Source organism: Oncorhynchus mykiss, chromosome 1 (genome assembly GCF_013265735.2).
Source record: "Oncorhynchus mykiss isolate Arlee chromosome 1, USDA_OmykA_1.1, whole genome shotgun sequence".
Taxonomy (NCBI): Eukaryota; Metazoa; Chordata; class Actinopteri; order Salmoniformes; family Salmonidae; genus Oncorhynchus; species Oncorhynchus mykiss.
The window spans coordinates 55,950,850-55,975,123 of NC_048565.1; the positions used below are offsets into that span (position 1 = coordinate 55,950,850).

At 42.7% G+C, this 24,274-nt stretch overlaps 1 protein-coding gene across 4 annotated transcripts in view; it reads right to left on the reverse strand.

The window, feature by feature from the left end:
- LOC110525190 (membrane-associated guanylate kinase, WW and PDZ domain-containing protein 2) overlaps nt 1-24,274 on the reverse strand; it is a 245,508-nt gene that overhangs the window by 48,953 nt on the left and 172,281 nt on the right. For all 4 annotated transcript variants that reach the window (XM_036980672.1, XM_021605194.2, XM_021605162.2 and 1 more), the window contains 3 exons: nt 7,612-7,669; nt 6,723-6,838; nt 2,368-2,550 (listed from right to left, as the gene is read on the reverse strand). In XM_036980672.1, coding sequence (XP_036836567.1) covers nt 2,368-2,550; nt 6,723-6,838; nt 7,612-7,669 — 357 coding nt within the window. The remainder of the gene's footprint in view (nt 1-2,367; nt 2,551-6,722; nt 6,839-7,611; nt 7,670-24,274) is intronic.

The window sequence follows — 24,274 nt, forward strand, 5'->3', positions numbered from 1 at the left end:
GTATCTAAAGTAAAAGTATACATAATTTCAAATTCCTTATATTAATCAAACCAGATGGCACCATTTTCTAGTTTTTTTTTACTTACGAATAGCCAGGGCCACACTCCAACATAATTTATAAACAAAGCATGTGTGTTTAGTGAGTCCACCAGATCAGAGGCAGTAGGCTTGACCAGGGATAAGTGCATGAATTTGACAATTTTTCTGTCCTGCTAAGCATTCAAAATGAGTACTTTTGGGTGTCAGGGAAAATGTATGTAGTAAATAGTACATTACTTTCAATAGGAATGTAGTGTAAATGAAAAGTTGTCACAAATATAAGTAAAGTACAGATACTGTGTGTGTGTGTGTGTGTGTGTGTGTGTGTGTGTGTGTGTGTGTGTGTGTGTGTGTGTGTGTGTGTGTGTGTGTGTGTGTGTGTGTGTGTGTAGCAGAGGCTCAGTGTGTCTCTGTGGACAACCATCTGGAGTGTATTGGCACCAAGAGACAACCATCACACTGCCACTGTACTGCTATGCCAACCTGGTGATGGTTAACAAACACACACGCGTGCAGACACACACAGACAACGTAAACATACTCCCCTCCCACACAGCAACACCACAGCTCCAATAGGCCAGCAAATATCAGTCAGGGATGGTGCGTGTGTGTGCGTGTGTGTGTGTGTGTGTGTGTGTGAGAGAGAGAGAATGTCAAAGAGAGAGGGAGACAGCAAGCAGCAGAGTGTGAAATCAGGACAGTGAGCGAGCAAGAGGGATAGAGCAAGATATAGCAAGATATAAGCAAGATATAGCCTAGGCTGACCGTAGATATGCTATTGTCACGCCCTGGTCTTAGTATTTTGTGTTTTCTTTATTATGCGTGTTCTCGGCCCAGTACCACCAGTGCCAGCACCACGCACCAGGCCTTCAGTGCGCCTCGCCTGTTCAGCGCTGCCAGAGCCTTTCTCCTCTCCAGCGCTGTCGGAGTCTCCCGCCTGTTTAGCATCTGCATGGAGCAGCCAGAGCTGCCAGTCTGCATGGAGCAGCCGGAGCTGCCAGTCTGCATGGAGCAGCCGGAGCTGCCAGTCTGCATGGAGCAGCCGGAGATGCCAGTCTGCATGGAGCAGCCGGAGCTGCCAGTCTGCATGAGCTGCCAGTCTGCATGGAACAGCCGGAGCTGCCAGTCTGCAGTGAGCTGCCGGAGCTGCCAGTCTGCATGGAGCAGCCAGAGCTGCTAGATCCGCTAGTCAGCCATGATCTTCCAGATCCGCCAGTCAGCCAGGATCCGCCAGTCAGCCATGATCTTCCAGATCCGCTAGTCAGCCAGGATCCGCCAGTCAGCCATGATCTTCCAGATCCGCCTGTCAACCAGGATCCGCCAGTCAGCCAGGATCTTCCAGATCCGCCAGTCAGCCAGGATCCGCCAGTCAGCCAGGATCTGCCAGAGCCACCAGCCAGCCAGGATCTGCCAGATTCTACTACCTGCCTGAGCTTCCTCTCAGTACTGGGCTTCCTCTCAGTACTGGGCTTCCTCTCAGTACTGGGCTTCCTCTCAGTCCCGAGCTACCCCTCAGTCCCGAACTTCCCCTCAGTCCCGAGCTTCCCCTCAGTCCCGAGCTTCCCCTCAGTCCCGAGCGGTCCTTGGTTATTAGGCCAAGGTCGGCGGCAAGGGTCGCCAATCAAAGGACTCGTTACAAGGGGACTAAGACTTGGTTGGAGTGGGGTCCATGTCCCGAGCCGCCACCGTGGACAGACGCCCACCCGGACCCTCCCCTATGGGTTTAGTTGTGCGGTCGGGAGTCCGCACCTTGGGGGGGGGGGGGGGTTTGTCATGCCCTGGTCTTAGTATTTTGTGTTTTCTTTATTATTTTGGTCAGGCCAGGGTGTGACATGGGTTTTTGTATGTGGTGTGTTTTGTCCTGGGGTTTTGTTAGGTATTGGATTTGTGGCTTAGTAGGGTTATCTAGCATAGTCTATGGCTGTCTAGAGTGGTTCTCAATCAGAGGCAGGTGTTTATCGTTGTCTCTGATTGGGAACCATATTTAGGCAGCCATATGTGTGTTTCGTGGGTGATTGTTCCTGTCTCTGTGTTTGTTGTCACCAGATAGGCTGTATAGGTTTTCACATTACGTTTGTTGTTTTTGTATTGTTCGTGTTTTCTTCTTTATTAAATATGTATCAAGAATACCACGCTGCATTTTGGTCCGACTCTCCTTCACCTAAAGAAAACCGTAACAGCTATTATGTGCCTGAATAATTTGAAAATGTTTGGAGGAGCACTGAACCGCCCACCCACACACAGAGGAATGTGGCTTTATAAATTTCATGATTTTGTAACAACTAAATTGTGTGTGTGTGTGTGTGGTTAGTTCCTAAAACACAGTACCTGTGTCCATCTTCTGGTTCTGTGCAGCAGGGCCCTCGGGTATGATACTCTTGACCTGCAGGAACTCATCCGGTTCATCCCCTCCAATGATTGTGAAGCCAAAGCCCATGTTGCTCTTCTGGAGAGCCGTGGACAGAAAGGAGCCCTTCAGCTGGGTGGGGTCCCTCGTGAATGGGGGCTTCTCTGGAGAATTGTGGGTTAGAGTAGGCCAGTAATACAGTAGAATAATCACTCCTAAAAAATACATCTGCTATTGAAGTCGGAAGTTTACATACACTTAGGTTGGAGTCATTAAAACTAGTTTTTCAATCACTCCACAAATTTCTTACAATCAAACTATAGTTTGGCAAGTCGGTTAGGACATCTACTTTGTGAATGGCACAAGTCATTTTTCCAACAATTGTTTACAGACAGATTATTTCACTTATAATTCACTGTATCACAATTCCAGGGGGTCAGAAGTTTACATGCACTAAATTGTGCCTTGGAAAATTCCAGACTCATATGTCATGGCTTTAGAAGCTTCTGATAGGATAATTGACAACATTTGAGTCAATTGGATGTGTATCTGTGGATGTATTTCAAGGCCTACCTTCAAACTCAGTGCCTCTTTGCTTGACATCATGGGAAAATAAAAAAAAATCAGCCAAGAGCTCAGAAACCTTTTTGTATACCTCCACAAGTCTGGTTCATCCTTGGGAGCAATTTCCAAATGCCTGAAGGTACCACGTTCATCTGTACAAACAACAGTACGCAAGTATAAACACCATGGGACCACGCAGCTGTCATACCTCTTAGGAAGGAGATGCGTTTTGTCTCCTAGAGATGAACGTACTTTGGTGCGAAAAGTGCAAATCAATCCCAAAACAACAGCAAAGGACCATGTGAAGATGCTAGAGGAACAAGGTACGAAAGTATCTATACCCACAGTAAAACGAGTCCTATATCGACATAACCTGAAAGGCCGCTCAGCAAGGAAGAAGCCACGGCTCCAAAACGGTCATAAAAAAGCCAGACTACGGTTTGCAACTGCACTTGGGACAAAGATTGTGCTTTTTGGAGAAATGTCCTCTGGTCTGATGAAACAAAAATCGAACTGTTTGGCCATAATAACCATTGTTGTGTTTGGAGGAAAAAGGGGAAGGCTTACAAGCTGAAGAACACCATCCCAACCGTGAAGCACAGCATCATGTTGTGGGGGTGCTTTGCTGCAGGAGGGACTAGTGCACTTCACAAAATAGATGACATCACGAGGTTAGAAAATGATGTGGATATATTGAAGCAACATCTCAAGACATCAGTCAGGAAGTTAAAGCTTGGTCGTAAATGGGTCTTCCAAATGGACAATGACCCCAAGAATACTAACAAAGTTGTGACAAAATGGCTTAAGGACAACAAAGTCAAGGTATTGGAGTGGTCATCATAAAGCCCTGACCTCAATCCCATAGAAAATGTGTTGGTAGAACTGAAAAAGCATGTGTAAGCAAGGAGGCCTACAAACCTGACTCAGTTACACCAGCTCTGTCAGGAGGAATGGGACAAAAATCACCCAACTTATTGTGGGAAGCTTGTGGAAGGCTACCCAAAATGTTTGACCCAAGTTAAACAATTTAAAGGCAATGCTACCAAATACTAATTGAGTGTATGTAAACTTCTGACCCACTGGGAATGTGATGAAATAAATAAAAGCTGAAATAAATAATTCTCTACTATTATTCTGACATTTCACATTCTTAAAATAAAGTGGTGATCCTAACTGACTGAAGACAGGGCATTTTTAACAGGGTTAAATGTCAGGAAATGTGAAAAACTGAGTTTAAATGTAGTTGGCTATGGTGTATGTAAACCTCATACATAGTTGAAGTCAGAGATTTACATACACCTTAGCCAAATACATTTAAACTCAGTTTTTCACATTTCCTGACATTTAACCCTGTTAAAAATGCCCTGTCTTCGGTATATATATATATTTATTTTCTGTTTTTGATGCGGTGAGGGAAGAGATATCAGAAATGGTTTGGCTGGACCAGGAAGTAAAGCCCAGTCTCCGGAGCAGGGATCATATGTGGACTAGAGTTTGCAGTGTTACCCACTCAGCCAAACTCAGGCACAATAATAATCCCTCTTATAGTGATTACATCCGTGCAGGAAAACTTTATCACTATAAGCTGTTGATTGCTAATACAGCATTCAATATAAGCGTAGTGCACTGTACTGTATGTATCTAATATTATATGCCATTTAGCAGATGATTTTATCCAAAGCGACTTATGTGAATATACATATTTTATAGTAGTTGTATGTGATTTCTGTGGAAATTTAACCCACATCCTTAGTATTGCCAGGGTTGGCACCAGAACAAACAGCCATTTGATTTGGCCAGTTTTTCTTACGGGACCTTGGTGTTAATATAAAGACAATAGGCAGCTCGTGAGTTTCAAGTTTGGGGTAGCTTACAATTTTTCCTACCATTTCTACCTATCTGCATGGCAGTTCTGATTATTTTTGTATTCACATTTTTGTGAAATAATAACGTTTTTTGTTTCTCAAAATTATTGCCACCTGGTTAATCATGAAAATATTAATTAAAATGATAAAATTCAACTAATGCCTTTACATATGGACACATTGAGGGTGTTATTTAATGGAAGCCTATCAAATATAATCCAGTTAGAATCAGGAACTCCCCAGGTTAACTGTTTAGGCCCCTTGCTTATTTTCAATGTTTTACTAATAACATGCCACCTACTTTGAATAAAGCTAGAGTTTCTATGTATGCGGATGACTCAAAAGTATACAGGTCAGCTTCTACAGCAACTGAAATGACTGCCGTGCTTAACAAAGAGCTGAAGTTAGTTTCAGAGTGGGTGGCAACGAATAAGTTAGCCCTAAATATTTATAAAACTAAAAGCATTGTATTTGGAACAAAACACTCACTAAACCCTAAACTTCAACTAAATCTTGTAATAAATCATGTGGAAATTGAGCACGTTGAGATGACTAAACTGCTTGTAGTAACACTAGATTGTAAACTGTCATGGTCAAAACATATTGATGCAGTAGTAGCTAAGATGGGGAGAAGTTTGTCTGTTATAAAGCGATGCTCTGCCTTCTTAACAACACTATAAACAAGGCAGGACCTACAGGCCATAGTTTTGTCGCACCTTGACTACTGTTCAGTCTTGTGGTCAGGTGCCTCAAAAAAGGACTTTGAAAATTGTAATTGGCTCAGAACAGGGCAGCATGGCTGGCCCTTGGATGAACACAGAGAGCTAAAATTAATAATATGCATGTCAATCTCTCCTGGCTGAAAGTCGAGGAGAGATCGACTTCATCACTACTTTTATTTATGAGAGGTATTGACATGTTGAATGCACTGAGCTGTCTGTCTAAACTACTGGCACACAGCTTGGACACCCATGCATACCCCACAAGCCATGCCACAAGAGGTCTCTTCACAGTCCCCAAGTCCAGAACAGACTAAGGGAGGCACACAGTACTACATAGAGCCATGACTACATGGAACTCTATTCCACATCAAGTAACTGACGCAAGCAGAACATTTGATTTAAAAAAACAGATAAAAAAACACCTTATGGAACAGTGGGGACTGTAAAGCAACACTCTGCCAACAACGTTTCCACTCCGAGAATGGGAACAATAAATGACTGTGATTCATGCATTAACAGAAATTAATTAAACCAAATGACTGGAATTAAAGGTACATTTACTAGGCCTACTGGTTACATACATTCACGCAATGGAATAATGAAGGTGCAAGAATTTGCGGAGACATCGGAGCACATTCTGGAGAGCAGAGTGCATGCATTCTGGAGAGAGACATCCATGTCTTAGCCACACACACCTCCCCTTCTTCTTGTCTCAATATTTTAAATTATACTCAAGACACATTATCTACACACATTTTCAATGCTTTTCACCGACAGCCGAAACTCAATAATCAGCTAGACCTATTGCCACATGTCCTGCCCAAATTGCTGGCTTCCCAAATAAGCATAGGCCTATGCACTTGTGAATCCACAGCAAAAACAAAAAAAAATATCCTGTGTGGTTATGTCAAGCTCTCTGGTAAAGTATTTTGAATAGTTTTTTGGACAGACGTAATTATTTAATTTTGGTAAAATATCAATGAGACGCTCATGTCTCCGCCCTATCAATGTGAGTCAATGTCCCAAAGGCAGGAATGAAGGCGACAAGCTTAGGTCTGCATATTATGCCCATAGAAGCGCAGTGGGCTTATTCAGGACAGACTTTGGCAAGAGTGAGCCCTCTCGCACCGCTCTGTCTTATTATAGGTAGCCCATGTGTCTGATGCTGTGAGGGTGTTGTTGTACCTCTGTATATAGTAGGTAAAGGCAGAGCTGACAGTCCCTGGTTCTGCATCTGCTGCTCCAGTCGTCTCTTGGCCTCCAGGACAGGGTTCTCAAACTGAGTCCTTCTGTTGATGTGGCTGCAGGGAACAGGACTATGACAGTGAAATCCAGCAGCATCAGTGTGTTTTGTGTTCCCTTCTCCACATATAACCATTGTTTTAGTCAGTGTGTCAGTGTTCCAGGCTGATTACATTGCACTGTTTGTATGGGCATCAGAATGATGTGGTTAGTTTATATGTTCAACACCTAGCCATGCGTTGTGAGATTTGGCAGGCATCTGCAATGTAGTCATTGATACTTGGGTGAGAACACACATTTAATTTGAAATTGGTGAATGTAGCTTAAATAGAAATCAGTGCATGATTGAGGTGAAAGTGTTGTCAGGATTTTGTCCTAAATCTGTGGCTAACAGTGGGCAGTGAAAAAATCTGTATTTCAAATGGTATTGTACGCAAACACATTACCTAGTAGCCAACCAGCTTGCGCCAATCCCATTTAATTACAGTAAAATACTATAAAATACAATGTATTTCCTTCATTAAGATTATAGTAACGTTGACTTTTTTACACTAGAATACAATAAATGTTACAGTATTGTGTCATTGCTAGGATATTACAGTAACTTACAGACAGCTAGTGGCAAATGACATACTGTGGATATTACAGTAACCCCTTTACGGTGTAAACAATGAAGACAGAATTGACTTTTCTTAGAACAGCATTTGTTGAATGTTCTTTGAATGTCTGTTGCATGTTATAATGCTAATGTTAGACCGAAACCTGATTAGAACTTAATGAGAATGTTAGCTAATATCCTGGGAATGTTTTTTGTTTTGCGGGGAGGACTTACTCTACGTAGTAACTGCCATAGATAGGGTCATCGATCTTCTCCCAGCCATACGGCAGTTCTGGACAGAAGGAAGGAAAAAAGAAACGATTTGGTAGGAATATGATCACATTCAAGAAGGACCCTTTTCCAGGTGCTGGACTGAGCGATTAGTTCAATGAAAACAAAACAAATCTGTATACTGTTAAAGTGATATTTTACTAGCCTGACACACAACTGGGTCTTCGTCGGGAAAAAGAGTAACATCACAACAAAGACATTGATATATACTAGGGTTGCAGGAGAACACATAAAAAGTGTTGGATCTTAATAAAATCCCCTTAGAGTCAATTGACCCACCTGTGTGAATGCTGAACAGCCACTTTAAATAATGTTTACATACCCTACATTACTCATCTCATGTACTCTATATGCAAACCAATTGACTTTATTCCATCAAGTATCATCAAGTATCATCAAGTATTCTCACAGCTTGCTAGAGCATAGTGCAGTGGTCTGAGCAGCACACTTCGGCTGAGCAGCACACTTCGGCTCCAAGCATCACGATTTGCGCAATCATTTTGATACTTTGCATGAATGGAAACTAATGTTGGTGTAGCCTACTGGTGTTATTTTATTTGTTTCCAATTCATGTTATCCCATTAAATAAAACTGTCTTTAAAATAAATGGAGAGGCTGTGGATCCAACTTTTCAGGATCTTTAGTCTGCACATGTAGGGGTCATGTTCTGCGCATTTGTACACAGAGAACAGGCTACTCAGGTGAATGGTGCTTGTTTAATACAGTTAGATCAAAGCTGAATCCATGTCTGCGAGATCACATAATGATCACAGTATTCTACATAACCAAATATAATAGCATAGTAGTACACCACTGCATTTTCTCTCATTTGGCCAAAATTCAACAGCGCCACTAGGCGCTCTAAAATTCACTCACTGTAGGCTGCATCATTCAAAACCACACTGCAGGCTACTTTGAAACACTATAACTCAAGAAGATCTAAATGCATACCCCCATGAAACAGATTGAGATCAAATGGTTACAATGCAGATGCTGCATTGATGTTTCACTGGTAAAACTTGAAGAATTATCATTCACGATTGAATGTGGTGGGTTTTTTGCCATACAGTAACGTTATACTGTGCTACTATATTATATTTGGTTCTGTTAGGTAGAATACTGTGATCATGATTCAGTTTGACCTAACTTTATCAAACAAGCACCATTCATCTGAGAAGCCAGTTCTCTACGCTTAGAGAACATACACATGCCATGATTGAACTGAATTTTGACAGTTGATTCTTAACCTTAGGGTTACCTTAATTGAGTATCTTACATGTGTGATTTAATGAAAGTTTGAATTTTATAGCATTTTATTTGAATCTGGCACTCTGCATTTCCCCTGGCAATTGGCCAGTTGAGACGCTAGCGTCTCCCCTATCCATAAGAGGTTTTAAGGCTATGTGGGAGGTTATAAACATACAGTCAGTGTCCAGATTTCAGTTTCAATTTAACCCACCTGAACAGTAGGCTACAGTTCCCTTGCATACCTGAAGGGCACATTTGGCATTTGCTGTATGATCGATGAGGAACTCCATATTGCAAATGTACTGTCCCTTACCATATTTCCTCAAATGTTTGTAAAATTCACGGATGGCGGCGGGCTGTGCACTGGGGCCAGATCTTCCAGGAAGTCATCGAACGAAGTTTCTCGGACTTTCGGTTTCCGTTTTATAAGATGTTCAAATTTTAGGTCATTTTTCCGCTGTCCCAGTAAATTCCAGCAGATGTCGAATGGAATCTTATTGCAAATGTACAAAACATCACCAATCACGACGTGGCCTCTCGCACACACACACACACACACACACACACATAAAGGATGGAGTGACACAGTGCGGGGCTTAAAGACACACAGAGCCTGCAATGGCATTACCAAAATATCTAGGCTGTGCCGAGTTCAACAAGATGCCCCGCTTGACCGTAGCTTGCTCGGTCTGAGCGCAGCGACTATGAAAAAAGTAGGTGCATAATGAGGCCTGACCCTAAATTGCAGGTACTTTTGGGTGACAGTGGGAGAACCGTTAGGGTCAGAAGCACAATTCGACCTCAGGAACGTTCCTGAGGTCCTCCCAATCTGTGCAAGCCTAATCTTGACCATGTGGTATTAACCCTTAACAGTGAAAAGAAGGTGTTTACATCAAACCGTTTACAATGACTTTTCTCCACGTAGGAATACATTGCCTGCTCCCCAAAATTCAACCTGAAGCCTGTGTGGGTTATGAATTTCTTATGGACCTGATGACTATCCATCAGGCCATTATGAGGTCTACCTGTGTTGATTCTAAGTTTCCTGGAGCAACCGGAAGTGGTTAAATTCACCCTAAAGATATTTTGATATACCAAACCTGCAGTTTGTGAGAAATAGTGCATTCATCTCTGTGTAAATCAGTCAGGTATTTATGTAAAGACTTAAAACTCAGGATTCTGTGAAAGCCTACCCAAATGAGGATATGCGTTTACTTTTAGCTTCCTGTGTCAACCGGAAGAGCCTTAAATATGGGTCAAAGGGGCTGTTTCGAAGGGTTAAAAAAGTCAGATATTTCCAAAACTTAAAATGTGTGATTAGGCAACCCTCATGAACTGTAAATCAGTCATTTCTCCCATCAGATTTCCAAGAAAAACTAACACACACACAGCAAGGATGGAGTGACATAGTGTGGGGCTTAGAGACACACAGAGCTTGCAATAGTTACCTTTGTTCGAACTATCAAAGAACCGTCAGACCTCGGAAACTTTAGGAACCTGTTATAGAGCTCAAGTCGATAGTGCACGGAGAGTTGTGGCTCTAGAAGGTCTTCAGACCGAGAAACAGCTTCGTACATTTGCAATAACTTCAATTCATTTTCACCATTACGACAATTATGATATTTAGAAAAGTCCCAGAGTCGCAAGACTCGGTGCATTGAAACCGCCTTGGCCCATAGAGGCGGACCCCAACATATCTGTCTGATTGCTCATTTAAGGACCCCGTAGCAACGCCCACAAAAAGTGGATTTTCAGCACCAATTAAGGTCGCTGCTCGGGCTCCAAATGACCAAACGAGCCGAAACTTGGGATTTGAGGTCGCCTCAGCTAGGCCTACACATAATGTCAGAACTGGACCCGCAGCTAGATAGTAGCTACGTGTTATATGTTTTTATTGTGGTTTAAACAAAAGGCGCTGTGAATTTTGGGCCTGCTCTAAAATATGTGATAGTTGGCTTCTAAAAGAGTTTGAAAAAGTGGGTGTGGTGTCAGTTTGTATCAGTTTGGTATCAGAATGATATCTAATTGACTGATGGACGGTGACTTGCTGGCTGACTTTTGTCCATATGTTTAAACAGTGAAAGACCATCACCAAATTGACATTCTGAAATCAACACCAACGAGCGATGGAGAGGAACCAGAATCACTACCCAGCCATCCCGAGTTTATCGGGCCAGTCAATTTTGCATTTCTGCAGTATTTTTGAGCATGTCAAATTCGTGATGGTAAATGCCCATTGAAAAATATTGCAAATGGACAGCCGTGCACCTGGTGAGTGGAACATGTTACCAGAAGCACATTTTTAAAATGTTTTTTAATGCCTTTACGGGGGAGCAAGGGGTCTACGGTTGGGTAGAGAGCACCCCACAACCTGGTCATTTTGGATGTTTTTCAAAAAATTGTTAAAAAACAAAAGTCCCACTTCACCCTCATCATAATTGACAAATAGACCATCTAGGTTGATTCATGGCTTAACATAGTGCTATATTTCATTTGGGTAGTATAAATACCATTTGGACATGGTTCACTGACTTTTGGGTTTGTAAACCGACTTCCTATGATCGTACATGGCAAATGGACATAACATCCTGATTTGGCACTTTCAATACTTTCATATTGCATTTGGACATTTCTTATGGCATTTGATAATGGTTCATAGACTTCTGACTTTGACTTTTGACTTCCTATGAAATCATATTGCAAATGGACAAAACATATGCCTTATGTACAATTTAAAACTTATGACAATAAAATGACAAAAGTATGTTCATACAGTTCTTATACATGTGTAATTGACAAAAAAAAAATGAAAACATTTCAAAAAACGGTCCAGAAAGAAGTTGTAAGAAGTTTTTGAAAAAAATTAATCACATTTTCTAAATTTTACTCTTGGGTCTTGACTTGTGTTACATTTGCAATAAGAGCGCGCTCGCCATCTATTGGATTTTTGCTGTGTGACACTTGACATTTGCCATATGGCGTTTGCAATCAGTTTTGAATTAAACAACATCTATTTGAGTGGTATTGTACATCGTGTATATGTTTCGTTACGGTGCCAATAAGATCCCATTCATTTTTGTCCATTTCAGGCCTATTTGAAGTTCCCATCTTGTGACTATCGAATTAGTATAGCGCCTCACAATCATCACACGCAATCATCATCACACGCACAGATTTCGACAAATCTTTCTTAAAAATAACTTTAATCCCTTCAAATCTCCATTTCACAGTTTCTCTCATTGAATTAACTCCGACATTGTCCTTTTTGCCTCCATGACTCCACGTTAATGTTTTCTGCCCAATACAAAAATAATTTGGAGATTGGCGTGTAGGATCTATTTAGTTAAAGAAAATCTTCAATGTAGCCTATAGATATAAATTGGATATGAATTATGCATTTATTATTTTTTAAGGTGTTTTCTTTCTATTCAAGTCACCCTCCCACCTACCCGCCCTTCATCCACACAGTATTTCATGACCCTAAACAAGCCCACCCTGCAGATATAACTGCTGGACTGTTCAGTGGTCGCTGTTCAGTGGCTAAGGTGAGCAACAGGGCCATCTTATAAGAGAGAGTTTTAAGATGCATCGTCACCAAGGGTTTAAAGTAAACGCCAGTGAGCGCATTCAGAACAAGTGCCAAGTCCAACGGGGCAAATGGCCTGGATGGAGACTGCACCCTACCTTCAAAAAACAATGAACCAGGGTGTGAGCCACAATTATGGCCTCACAAAATCCTACAATGCAGGCTGAGATCTCCGCCAAGGAGACCTTAACAGTGGAAAAGTCCTTGCCCTCATAGAGCAAGTTCTGTAGGAAGGAAAGAATGGCAGGGATGAAACCGTGAAAGGGGATCAACTAGCAACTCTCACACCACCTCTCTAACAACGAAAGACCTCTTTTGGAGAAAACTCTGGCACTCTGAATCGTGGAGACCATGTTTGGAGGCAAGCCCACAGAGTCTAGGTTGTACCTCTCATGCCCAAGCCCAGAGATCAACTCGGGATGAGGGTGGAATATTTAGCCCTGTGCTGTGGGAGGTGCCATGACTGCACGATACAATCTCCACCAGCCTGGATTCCCGGGCCAAAGCAGGGCTATCAGAATGAGGGATAGACCATTCATTCTCACTGTCCAGACTGGGGGTGATCAGGGCCACGGAAGGAAAAGCTCACATAAATCACATGGCCACTTGTGGGCCAGTGGGTACACGCCCAGAGGAGTCTTGTGATCTCTCATCACAAAGAGAAGGCAACAGTGCGTGTTGTCCTGCAATGTGACACAGATCGATGGCAGCTCTGCCGTAACATTCCCACACCTCCAACACCTTCGGGATGAATTTGCCACTCTCTTGGTAGGGGATTCCACACCTGGGTTTAGTCTGACTGGCACATGTGTTGCACTGAGAGACAACAGATATCCAGAGTGAAGTTGACAGGAGCATGTTCCTCCTTGGTGGTTAATATACACCACCGTAGACATATGGTCCGACCTGACAAGGACATGCTGGCCCTGTAGGAACAGACGGAAGTGCCTGAGAGCTAGTAACACAATATAGAGCTCAAGAACATTGCTATGTATGTATTCCGAGAGTCTGATCATATGGTGTTTGCCATACGCCTCTCGTAAACTGCCCCCATCCCTGTAGACGCAGACGTCATCACTATTTTGTGGGCGAGTACTCCCAGTGGGGCAGCCCTGCATCAAGAAGAATGGTTCTCTCCAGCATTGAGGTGATGATAGACACTTTGCAGAGAGAATCACTCGCCTGTGCTGGTGGAGAGATGGATTCAAGCGGAGTGAGGTTACCCAATGCCAGAAGTCTCATGAGGAGGCGGCCAAACTTTTTACACGATTTAACCTGAAGCATAGAGCGAGAAGGTGCAACAACAGCTGGGCTGTGAGCTCCTCTGCCTGAGCCCAAGTGTCTTTGCAGATCAACCAGCCATAGGCTATGCCCTAAGAGGCGACGCTTATATCTCCTATGCGCAGGATGAAGTACTGAGCGTTGCGCTGAGAGACAGATATTTACTGCTCCTCCATAACAAGATCTCTCGTCAGAGAGTGAAGTTGCCGGGAATGCTCTCCTCCTTTGCAGTAGTGCCAGTTTGAGGGACGGGTTCAAGCGGAGTGAGGTTACAAAGACCAGAGAACATCCATAGATTTTCTGCTGGGTAGGTAAGAGCGAGCTTATGGCACGATTTATCCTGAAGCGCAGAGCGAGCAGGTGTGACTACAGCTGGGTGTCTGCACAGATCAACCGTAGTTAATGTATGTCAGGACTCTTAAGCCTCTCTCCCGTAGCATATCTCCCATAGGGAGGGCTAGGGTGGCTTTTACACACTTTGTGAATGTCCATAAGGCCAGGGACAGACCGCATGGTAAGGTGAGATATCTTTAGGCTATGTCCTAGGAGATGAACCTCATATCTCCTATGTGCAGGATAACATCTGGTGTGTAAATAAGAATCATTGAGGTCTACTGACCCTCAGACATTTGTTGAGGTGCCATAAATCCAGGATGGGGCGTAATCCCTCGGTTGGGGACCAAGAAATAGCAGCTAAAGAAGCCCTGGTGAGCTTCCTCCATCAGCACCACACGTGTGGCACCCTTGGCCAACAGAGAATGTATCTCGTCTCTGAAGGCTCAGACCACTGTGCAGTGGACTGCACTATTCCCATGTAGTCTGTACGGTGTGTAGAACCCAGGAGGAGACTGCCACTGTGCAGTGTGAGGAGCATGGGAACAACTTGGGGGCAACTTGTCCCGTGGCTGGAACAAAGTACCTGCCAGGCCTGGTGGCTGGACAAGGTAGCCTGCTAGAGGTTGATTGTTTGGATTGGGAACATTGTGAACCATCATCCTCCGCCCGTTGGCCTGGATGTGATGGGAACTCTTTATTAGAGAGTTCATCTAGGGGAAATCAGGTGTCTATCCGCCTCAATGGGGACTTATGGATCTTGAGGTGGAGGGCTCCTTTGTGACCTGACACATGACTCCCGAAGAGACTCTGGTCGTCAAGGTCAGAGGAGCAAAGCTGGCTCCCAGAGCCACCGTGCCTTAAATCAAGGTGTTAATCCAGGGAAGGCTCCATGAGAACTCCATGTCATAAATATCCAAGTGGGGTAGGCAGTCACAGGAGAAAGTGACTTAATTGGCTCCGCCAAGGAAGCATCCACCAATGACACAGTCTGGGAGGGCTGGTACACATTGTCAGATGGATGTAGAATTTCCCTGTGAGGGGATTCCACCCATCCTAGTGGTAGGCAGGGGAGGCAAAGGATACCCAACCTCGAGTTTGGTGACAGTGTGTCCAATTGCTTTGATAAAGGAGAGATGATTTATTGACTTCTGCCTTGCCTTGTCACAAACTGAGCAGAGCAGAGACATTCCTCTTTAGGGGCATACTTACCCTCCTGGTCAGAAGAGGCGGTGCCTGATGCCACAAGAGATATGCCGTTGCCCTCAATTCCAGATTTTACAAAAAGGTCCTTCCCCTGGGAAAGATAGTGACTCCCGAATTTGTCGGGAGCTTGAGCATAGGGGAAGACTGTATAGCCTCTCTCTCCTCTGGGACTTAATTCTCAACGTTCTCAACGAGTTGATGGGAATCAGACAGACATGTAATTCCCGCAATTACGAGGGCAAATGTATCAATGTGTGGATAGCTTGCACTGCTTTTTCTGCACCTTCCATGATGACTTGGCCAGTAAGCCTGTCGACTTCTCGTTTTGACCTGACAGGTGAAAGCAAATTTAATTACCGGAGGGATAGCAAGCTATCTAAATGGCCATCTCCATTGGCCTCTCTTGAAAAAGCCAAACCTTGACCCAGAAAATATATATATATTTTTTAAACTAAAATCGGCCTATATCGAATCTCCCATTCCTCTCAATTAAAAAAAAAAAGCTGTTGCGCAGCATCTCACTGCCTTCCTGAAAACAAACAATGTATACGAAACGCTTCAGTCTGGTTTTAGACTCCATCATAGCACTGAGACTGCACTTGTGAAGGTGGTAAATTACCTTTTAATGGTGTCAGACCGAGGCTCTGCATCTTTCCTCGTGCTCCTAGACCTTAGTGCTGCTTTTGATACCATAAATCACCACATTCTTTTGGAGAGACTTCTAAATTAGATTACTGCAATGCTCTACTTTCTCGCTACCCGGATAAAGCACTAAAACTTCAGTTAGTGCTAAATACGGCTGCTAGAATCTTGACTAGAACCCCAAAATTGTATCATATTACTCCAGCCTCTACACTGCCTCTACACTGGCTTCCTGTTAACCTCTCTGTGCACGGAACCCACTAGCGGGCTGAAATTCCACAACACACAATGATCTTTTGTTTGATAAAATCCGTTTTTATAGCCTAACACAAAACATTTTATGAACCGTTTGTGTCGTGAATTCCGTCTCATTCCATTTTCGACGACACATTCCAGGTAAATAACCCACACAGAATGTGACTTTTCCAGTCATGTTTGGTTTCACTGCAATCAACTGGTTTGTTTGTAACACAATCAAAAAGATGGGCCATTTCGCGGGACGTATTGACTGAAAGAATCCGATTTGAAGACAACAAGTCATGACATCATTGTGCACCAATGATTTGCCCGCTGTCTCGTTGATTGACTGTCTTTTAACCCAATGACCACTGATCGTCTTGAAATCTAGCTGGGTAGGTAGCCAATGAGCTGAGCTAAACGGCAATATGCCATGGGTTGGTCTTGCAACACATAAACATGTAGTAAGCTCCAGCGTAAAGTGAGTCATTCGCTATTGAAGTTTCATACCGGAAGGAGAAAAAACATATTACGCACTGCATTGTTTGGTGAATGCGCAGATTCAGCTGTTTATATATCAATCATTATGGTGACTAAGTCAGGGAAAGCTAAATCTAAGTCTAGATATACAGATGTACACACAATTTTAGAATAAATTGATTGGGAAGGTGAGACAGAGATTGTTGTAGGACGATTCATTTATCGATTGTAGAGGAATATTTTTTGAATGGGAGAGGACATCGTTTTGGACTGGTAAGTTCTTATCATGCTAATGCCCTTGTTTGAAATTAATAACATAAAATATTATTTGTGCTTTTTTTAATAATTTTAGAAGCAATATATAAACATGTAATGTCATGAAATGTGAGATGCGTGTGTCTGCCTCCACCCCAACCCACATGAAGTAGCCTATTTGAGGCTGTTGAGGAGAGGGCAGGACCACATCAATGGCCAAAGTGAAATGGAGACAGTAGATGCAGCTGCTCTGTTGTAATATAGTAAAGACAGTAGATCTAGCTGGTCTGTCATAATATAATAGAGACAGTAGATCTAGCTGAAACGTCAAAATATAAAAAGAGACAGTAGATCTAGCAGGTCATAATAATATATTCAACCTTATGTTCCCTGTACTCTCTCTATATATCTGTTTATTATACCTGTTGATACAGGGCTCATATGTGAAACTATTCTAACTGAACATTTTCTTTCACAGTGACACTGACTCCGAATGGGAGTCTTATCCGGTGTCCTGTGTGAATTTAAGTATGCTTTCTAATTCTCTCTTTCTCTCTCTCGGGGGACCTGAGCCCTAGGACCATGCGTCAGGATTACCTGGCATGATGACTCCTTGCTGTCCCCAGTCCACCTGGCCTTGCCGCTGTTCCAGTTTCAACTGTTCTGTCTGCGGCCATGGAACCCTAAACTGTTAATTTTTACTCTTGAGGTGCTGTCCTGTTGCACCCTCTACAACCACTGTGATCTCCACCCGGCACAGCCAGAAGAGGACTGGCCACCCCTCATAGCCTGGTCCCTCTTTAGGTTTCTTCCTAGGTTTTTGCCTTTCTAGGGAGTTTTTCCTAGCCTTCGTGCTTCTACACCTGCATTGCTTGCTGTTTGGGGTTTTAGGCTGGGGCTATATAAATATATTTGATTTGATAGAGGACTGAGGGTCTTCCAAATATTGAAAGTGTGTAAATAGTTACCCATGTTATTTTGTAAATATATATATATATATATATATATATAGAATTTTTTTTCATATATTTTTTAATCAATAATTATTATTTCTTAAATTTTTTTTTTTTTTGGGGGGGGGGGTGTGTTAGAATACCAGTTTGGTATTTTGTATATACAGTAGGTATTTGTTTCAAAATGTATACCTTCACCAATTTGGCCACTTGGGTACATTTGGGCTACTTGTGTGGGACCTGGGTGACTTCATGATAAATGTCATGTAGCACACTCATTTTGGAAGTTATAATTCTGAAACATTGCACAAGTACTATTGCCCTCTTATATTATTCACTAAAATTGTCCGCATCATCCTATCTGAATGTTTGTTTTATCTTGTTCATTTTAAAGGTGATACAAAAAAAAAAGTATGGGTTTTTTCATTGTTTTATCTAAACCAGATCTATTGTGTTATATTCTCCTACATTCAATTCACATGTACAGAAACTTCAGTGTTTTCTTTCAAATGGTACCAAGAATATGCATATCCTTGGTTCAGCGCCTGAGATACAGGCTGTTAGATTTGGGTATGTCTTCAGGCAGAAATTGCACAAAGTAGGGGGGAGCTGTAAGAGGTTATTAAGGCAAGGGCTGATTTCAAGGTTTTACTGCCACCTACAAAGCATTACATGGGCTTGCTCCTACCTATTTTTCCAATTTGGTCCTGCCGTACATACCTACACGTACGCTACGGTCACAAGATGCAGGCCTCCTTACTGTCTCTAGAATTTCTAAACAAACAGCTGGAGGCAGGGCTTTCTCCTATAGAGCTCCATTTTTATGGAATGGTCTGCCTATCCATGTGAGAGACGCAGACTCGGTCTCATTTTTAAGTCTTTATTTAAGACTCATCTCTTCAGTAAGTCCTATAATTGAGTGCAGTCTGGTCCAGGAGTGTGAAGGTGAACGGAAAGGCACTGGAGCAACGAACCGCCCTTGCCGTCTCTGCCTGGCCAGTTCCTCTCTCTCCACTGGGATTCTCTGCCTCTAACCCTATTACAGGGGCTGAGTCACTGGCTTACTGGTGCTCTTCCATGCCATCCCTAGGAGGGGTGCGTCACTTGAATGGGTTGAGTCATTGACATGATCTTCCTGTCTGGGTTGGCGCCCCCCCCCCTTGGGTTGTGCCGTGGCAGAGATCTTTGTGGGCTATACTCGGCCTTGTCTCTGGACGGTAGGTTGGTGTTTGGAGATATCCCTCTAATGGTGTGGGGGCTGTGCTTTGGCAAAGTGGGTGGGGTTATAGCCTGCATGTTTGGCCCTGTCCGGGGATATCGTTGGATGGGGCCACAGTGTCTCCCGACCACTCCTGTCTCAGCCTCCAGTATTTATGCAGCGGTAGTTTATGTGTCAGGGGGAGGGGGCCAGTCTGTTGTATCTGGAGTATTTCTCCTGTTTGATCCTGTGTCCTGTGTGAATTTAAGTATGCTATCTCTAACTCTTTCTTTCATTCTTTCTCTCTCTCGGAGGACCTGAGCCCTAGGACCATGCCTCAGGACTCCCTGACCTGATGACTCCTTGCTGTCCCCAGTCCACCTGGCCATGCTGCTGCTCCAGTTTCAACTTTTCTGCCTGCGGCTATGGAATCCTGACCTATTCACCGGACGTGCTACCTGTCCCAGACCTGCTGGTTTCCACTCTCTAGAGACAGCAGGAGCGGTAGAGAGACTCTGAATGATCGGCTATGAAAAGCCAACTGACATTTACTCCTGAGGTGGTGACCTGGCTATGTGATTATTGCAGCTCAATTGTTGACAATTACGATACCTTTTGGAATAAAAAAAAGTTTTACAAGGAGGATGGGAATCACCCAAATCATTTGGGTTCCTGGATCCTTTCACAGCATTATAAGACTGCGTTGAGACAATGCCTTATCAACGCCCCAAGCCCAGCTCACCTAATCCCTACCACGTGATGCAGTTGTCATAATGCTTCAGCAAATGTACATTATACCAGGGGTATTAGTAGAAAATGTAAGTTACCTAATTTATGTCCCTCTCACTGCCTTGAATGCCTCTGCTGATCCTACAGCTGTTGTATGTAGTAATCATGTGCCTATGAACCAAATTGATACTGTTTGCACTGAAGCAGTGTGCCCTAGGATGAAGTCCACTTTGTGCAGCTCACCCTGGACTGACATAAATAACATGGGCATATCTACTTCTACTAAGCTTCCCAATAAAGCAATGAAAACAAGCAAGCATCCCAGAAGAAAAGTGCTCACAATAGCCCACGTTAACATATGTAGTTTAAGAAACTAGGTTCATGAAATCAATAATTTGCTAGTATCAGATGACATTCATATTCTAACTATCTCTGAAACACTTAGATAACACCTTTGATGATACAGTGGTAGCAATACAAGGCTATAACATTTGCAGAAAATATAGAAATGCCAACGGTGGAGGTGTTTCTGTTTTATATTCAGAACTACATTCCTGTAAAGCTTAGGGGATCTCATGTTAAATACGTTTGAAGTAATATGGCTACACGTTCATCTGCCTCATCTAAAGCCCATTCTGGTGGAAAGCTGCTATAGACCACCAAGTGCTAACAGTCAGTATCTGGATAATGTGTGTGAAATGCTTGATAATGTATGTGATATCAACAGAGAGGTATATTTGCTGGGTGATTTAAATATTGACTGGCTTTCATCAAGCTACCCACTCAAGAAAAAGCTTCAAACTGTAACCAGGTCCTGCAACCTTTCCTGCAATTTATGAAATTGCTTATTCCAGTTACTAATAAGCATGCACCCATTAAGAAAATGACTGTAAAAACTTAAATCCCAGTGGATTGAAGAGGAATTGATCAATTATATGGTTGAGAGGGATGAGACAAAAGGAATGGCAGCGCAATTGATTTGTGAACGTATTGCAAATTGAGAAATCATGTGACTAAACTACACTATAAAACATAGATAAATTACATTAAAAAAATTATAGTATAAAGCTTTGGAGCACCTTAAATACAATTTTGGGGAAAAAGGCAAACTCCGCTCCATCATTCATTGAATCAGATGGTTCATTCATCACAAAACCAACTGATATTGCCAAACACTAATGATTTTTTCATTGGCAAGACGCTAACACTATACATTCAAGTATATCTAACTAAATTATGAAAGAAAAGCATTTTTTTTTATTCCATAAAGTGAATGTGGAAGCCACTGGGTCTGACAACTTGGATGGAGAATGACTGAGGAAAATAGCAGACGATATTGCCACAGAAAGTGTGTGCCCCCAGGATTGGAGGGAAGCAAAAGTAACTCCCATTCTTAACGATTACAACCATATCCATAACATGATGTTTGACAATATGGAGAGGGGTACAAGGTAACATTTTGTATTGGATTTGCCCCAAACATAAACACTGTATTAAGGGCAAAAAGTGAATTGCTTTGCCAATTTTTTTGCAGTATTACTCTGGTGCCTTGTTGCAAACAGGATGCATGTTTGGGAATATTTTTTATTCTGTACAGGCTTTTCACTCGGTCAGGTTATTATTGTGGAGTACTACAATCTTGTTGATCCATTCTCCGTTTTCTCCTATCACAGCCATTCATTAGAGTCAATTTAAGCACCGGTGTGTCAAACTTTATTATTTTCTACATTGTAGAATATTATTGAAGACATTTGAGATTCATCAAGGTAGCCACCCTTTGCCTTGATGTCAGCTTTGCACACTCTTGGCATTCTCTCAACCAGCTTCAGGAGGTAGTCACCTGGAATGCATTTCAATTAACAGGTGTGCCTTGTTCAAAGTTAATTTGTGGAATTTCTTTCCTTCTTAATACATTTGAGCCAATCAGTCATGTTGTGACAAGGGGTATACAGAAGATAGCCCTATTTGGTAAAAGACCAAATCCTTATTGTCTGGTAGGCTCACGTCACTGAGCAGCTTGTGGCTGGGTTTCCCTTTGTAGTCCGTAATAGTTTTCAAGCCCTGCCACATCCGACAAGCATCAGAGCCGGTGTAGTAGGATTCAATCTTAATGGTTCATCCGAGGGCGTAGCGGAATTTCTTATAAGCGTCTGGGTTAGTGTCCCACTCTTTGAAATCGGCAGCTCTAGCCTTTAGCTTGATGCGGATGTTGCCTGTAATCCATGGATTCTGGTTGGGTTATGTACGTACGGTTACTGTGGGGACGACGTCCTCGATGCACTTATTGATGAAGCCAGTGACTGAGGTGGTATAGTCCTCAATGCCATTGAATGAATCCCGGAACATATTCCAGTCTGTGCTAGCAAAACAGTCCTGTAGTTTAGCATCTGCTTCATCTGAACACTGGTGCTTCCTGATTAAATGTTTGTTTGTAAGCAGGAATCAGGAGGATAGAATTATGGACAGATTTGCCAAATGGTGGGCAAGGGAGAGCTTTGTACGAATCTCTGTGTGTGGGGTAAAGGTGCTCTGGATGAGCGCTTTCCTGTTTGCTTATGGCAGTATACAACTCATTGATTGCGGTTTTAGTGCCAGCAACAGCCTTTAGAAGTATGAAGACATCTACGAAAAATACAGATGAAAACTCTCTAGGTAGATAGTCTGGTCTACAGCTTATCATGAGATTCTCTACCTCAGGTGAGCAAAACCTAGAGACTTCCTTACATATCGTGCACCAGCTGGTGTTTACATAAATGCATAGGCCCCCGCCCCGTGTCTTACCAGAGGCTGCTGTTCTGTCATGCTGATAGAGCGTATGCTGTATGTTATTAATGTCGTCTTTCAGCCGCGACTCTGTGAAACATAAGATATTACAGTTTTTAATGTACCATTAGTAGGATAAACGCGCTTTCAGTTTGTCCCATATAGCGATTGCAAGTTAGCCAGCAGGACAAAGGGCAAGGGCAGATTAGCCACTCGGCACCTGACGAGGCACCCTGATCTCTTTCTGAGGGATCTCCATTTCCTTCTCCAGCGAATAACGAGGATCTGGGCCTGGTCAGGTGTCTGTACTACAGTGCCTTGCGAAAGTATTCGATCCCCTTGAACTTTGCGACCTTTTGCCACATTTCAGGCTTCAAACATAAAGATATAAAACTGTATTTTTTTGTGAAGAATCAACAACAAGTGGGACACAATCATGAAGTGGAACGACATTTATTGGATATTTCAAACTTTTTTAACAAATCAAAAACTGAAAAATTGGGCGTGCAAAATTATTCTGACCAGTAGAACATGTATTTGGGATTGTCGCTGGATTCTGCACCTTACCATAGAGAGAGTTTCACCCAGCAACATCCGTTACCTGCTGGATGTGTCTGAGGCTTCTTGGGCTGATGGCCTCCATTATTTTTGTTGTAGTCCCGCTTGGCCTCCTCCTCGTGAGTGACTTCCGGCGTTGGGTGAACTCACTCCACTTAGCTGTCCACCGGCACAGACGCGTGCGTCTCTCTGCAAAGTGTCTTGAGCACATAACTCAAGTCCTGCATTCACTCATTTAAATCACTCTCAAACACTTCAGTGTTGGAGAGATCCATTCCTCTTGATGCAGGGCTGCCCTACTGGAAGTCCTCATGTGCAAAGTAGTGATGACGGATGCGTGGCAGTCCCACTTGATCTCCTCCTCATGAAACTTCCAGAATTGGGTGGCATTGTGTTGTGTGACCATTTTAGAGTGGCCTTTTACTGTGCACCTGTGTAATGATCATACTTTTTAATCAGCTTATTGATATGGCACACTTGTCAAGTGTATGGATCATCTTGACTCATTAGAAAAGTGCTCATTAACAGGGATGTAAACTAATTTGTATACCAAATTTGAGAGAAATAAGCTTTTGTGCTATGGAAAATGTGTGGGATCTTTTATTTCAGTTCATGAAACATGGGATCAACACATTACATGTTGCATATATATTTTGGTTCAGTGTATTTCCATGCAAAAAGCCAATACCTTAAAAAGGATATGTAATCCACAATAAAAAGTGACATTGGTTGGAAGGAACCGCATGATAATGGATCCTTATCTTTCTTTTTAAGAAGGGTGATTGTAGCCAAACATGGTGATTGGGTAAGTTTCATTTTCTCTAGAGCTGCTGTGAGCATAAGTAACATAGGCTTCAGTAATTTGGGATGAAAGTGTATGTAGAATTCCACTGGGAATCCATCATTACCAGGTGATTTACCATTTTGTAAACGTAATGGCCTCCACCAGCTCACCTAGGGAAATGTTTCTATCCTTACACATTTTCTCCGGTTCACTTATAATTGGTAAATGTACCTTATTTAGGAAATATCTTTCTTTGAACTTTTGTTTTCAGGTTGATACAGTTTGTGATAAAATGTTTTAAAGACTTTAGTTAATTTCAGAAGAATCTATTCTCATGCTACCATCTTGGGTTG